This window comes from Cyprinodon variegatus, unplaced genomic scaffold (genome assembly GCF_000732505.1).
Source record: "Cyprinodon variegatus isolate N-32 unplaced genomic scaffold, C_variegatus-1.0 Scaffold343, whole genome shotgun sequence".
In the NCBI taxonomy this organism is placed as follows: Eukaryota; Metazoa; Chordata; class Actinopteri; order Cyprinodontiformes; family Cyprinodontidae; genus Cyprinodon; species Cyprinodon variegatus.
The window spans coordinates 92,310-95,252 of record NW_015150796.1 but is presented as its reverse complement, the minus strand read 5'-3'; the positions used below and the strand labels follow the sequence as shown (position 1 = coordinate 95,252).

The 2,943-nt window shown below is 43.2% G+C and overlaps 1 protein-coding gene across 1 annotated transcript in view; it reads left to right on the top strand.

Moving 5' to 3' along the window:
- The window catches only part of LOC107091561, a 5,547-nt gene extending 2,610 nt beyond the window's left edge, over window positions 1-2,937 (top strand). Inside the window, exon 2 of the mRNA XM_015385552.1 lies at window positions 1,409-2,937. Within this exon, the coding sequence (XP_015241038.1) occupies window positions 1,409-2,375 (967 nt within the window). The 3' untranslated portion in view covers window positions 2,376-2,937. The remainder of the gene's footprint in view (window positions 1-1,408) is intronic.
- The last annotated feature ends 6 nt before the right edge of the window (window positions 2,938-2,943 follow it).

Below are 2,943 nucleotides of genomic sequence, written 5' to 3'. Positions count from 1 at the left end.
CCTGTTCCTGGTTCTACTCTTTCTGCCAAGTTTTCAGGACCTTATGTGGTTCAGGAGAAGTTGAGTGAGACAGATTATGTAATCAGCACTCCTGAAAGAAGGAGAAAATCTCGGGTCTGTCACATAAATATGTTAAAGCCGTACTATTCTCGAGACCCAAACGGTAATCCTGACCGTCAAACAGGTCAACCTTTACCTTCAACTTGCTCCTCAGCATTGATTGTAAGGGAGTGTTCTGACTCTGCTGTAGAGGATGGTTTAACATTGCGTTCCATTTCTTACCAAAGCTCACGATTGTCAAACTCTGAAATGTTGAAGGTCCTACCTAACCAGCTTTCACATTTAACAGAGGAACAAAAAAATGATATTATTGTCTTGCTCAATAGTTACCCAGAACTGTTCCGTGATGTGCCAACACAAACTTCAGTTCTTAAACATGACATTGATGTTGTTGGGGCCAAGCCAATAAAGCAACATCCATACAGAACAAACCCAGTTAAAAGAATCTTGATGAACGGTGAAACAGACTACATGTTACAACATGGGTTTGCTAAGCATAGTTCCAGCCCATGGAGCTCCCCATGTCTTTTGGAGATGAAACCTGATGGCTCTCCTCGTTTTATAACAGATTTCCGAAAAGTTAATTCAGTTACTGTTATTGATTCGTATCCACTTCCCCGTATAGAGGATTGTGTTGATACCATTGGTAATGCCAATTTTGTAAGTAAACTGGACCTATTAAAAGGATACTGGCAGGTACCATTAACTGACTGTGCATCAGAGATCTCTGCATTTGTAACACCAGATCAGTTTTTGCAATATACAGTCATGGCATTTGGCATGTGTAATGCCCCAGCCACCTTTCAGCGGTTGGTTAACACTGTTCTGTCCGGGTTACCAAACTGTAATGCATATCTTGACGGTCTCATTGTGTACACTTCTACCTGGGAAGAACACATAAAAATCTTAAAAGCTGTGTTCACACGGCTTGCTGACGCTTCACTTACTGTAAACTTAGCAAAGTGTGACTTTGGTAAAGCAACTGTCACTTACCTTGGTAGGCAAGTCGGCCGGGGACAGGTATGCCCTTCAGAAGCCGAAATAAAAACCATCGTTCAGTTTCCTGTCCCTAGCACTAGAAAAGCCCTTCGCCGTTTCCTTGGCATGGCCAGTTATTACAGAAATCTCTGTCGAAATTTTTCGAAGGTAGCCCACCCTCTCACTACTCTGCTGAGCCCAAAAGTAGACTTTGTCTGGACTCCTGAGTGTCAACATGCTTTTGAAAGTATAAAATCTCTTTTGTCACATGCACCTGTGCTTTCCTCTCCAGACATGTCAAAGGCTTTCAAACTTGAAGTGGATGCTAGTGCTGTTGGAGCTGGTGCTGTACTNACCGGCAAAAATTTAGGTCTTTTAAGAAAAGCCCCTCACAGACCTATGTAGAGTTCGCCAGAGAAAAGGGAAGTCTCTTTGATCGTTGGCGTGCTTCAAATAAGGTGACAAATTTTGACACTCTGAGAGAACTTGTTCTATTGGAAGAGTTCAAAAATTGTCTCCCTGAACGTGTTGTTGTTCACTTGAATGAACAGAAGGTAAACTCACTGTCTTCTGCTGCTGTGTTAGCTGATGAGTATGTGCTTACACATAAGTCTACCTTTCAGTCCGTGCTCAATAGAGGTGTGTCTATAAAATCAGCTGTTGAACCACCCAAGTCAACTCCTCAAAAGAATGACAAGGAGTGTTTCTATTGTCACAAAACAGGTCATCTCATTGCTAATTGTTTAGCCTTGAAACGAAAAGAACAGAACACACAGTCCAAACCAAAAGGTGTGGGGCTAATAAGGAACCAGTCTCCTACACCACGAAAGGCTGAACTTTGCTGTACTCCTGATCCGTGTTATGAACCTTTTTTGCTAACTGGATATGTTTCATTACCAGGAAAACTTGCAGATCCACATCCAGTTCGTATTTTGCGTGACACGGGTGCCTCCCAATCTATTATGTTAACTGATTCCCTACCGTTTTCTGAGTTGTCATCTTGTGGCTACAGTGTTGTTCTGCAAGGACTGGAAATGGGTTATGTCCCCCGGCCTGTACACTTGGTGCAGTTACAATCAGAACTGATTTCTGGTATTTTCCCCATTGCTGTTTGTTCTGAGCTTCCAGTTAAAGGTATTTCCCTTTTACTTGGTAATGATATTGCAGGTGGTAAAGTAACACCTTCCCTGGAAATATTAGACGTCCCCTGCTCCCGTCCTAAGGACGACGATGCAACACAGACTACTGTCTCTACTTCCTGTGTGCTCACCAGGGTTCAAAAATTTAAGGGAACCTCAGAAGAAAATGTAGACTTGTCTGACAGTGTGCTTATGTAAATCTTTTCAGAGGAGGAAAAAGTACCAGCTACAACACAGTTGCCCGAAGTCCCCCAGCTGAAACCTGATGTGCGACAAGCTGATTTCGGTTCTTCTCCCATCTCCCTATCCCAGCTTTCTGCCGCTCAGAAGGTGGATCCAGCTCTAAAAAGGTGCTTCTCATGTGTTGTAAGTGCTGACAAAGCTAGAGCTGAACAAGTAGCATTTTATGTAAATGATGGAGTATTGATGAGAAAATGGTGCCCTGTTGTCCTCCCTGATGCTGACTGGAATGTGGTACACCAAATTGTAATTCCATCAAGTTACCGCAAACACATTTTGGCCTTGGCACATGAAGGAAGCTGGGCAGGACATCTGGGGGTAACAAAAACTTATCAGAATGTTCTGAAACATTTTTACTGGCCCGGATTAAAAACAGATGTACGCCAGTATTGTCGCAGCTGCCATACCTGTCAGGTAACTGGTAAACCCAACCAAGTTATCCCTCCTGCTCCTCTCCATCCTATTTCTGTGGTTGTAGAACCTTTTGAGCGAATTATCATGGACTGTGTTGGGCCACTTCCACGCA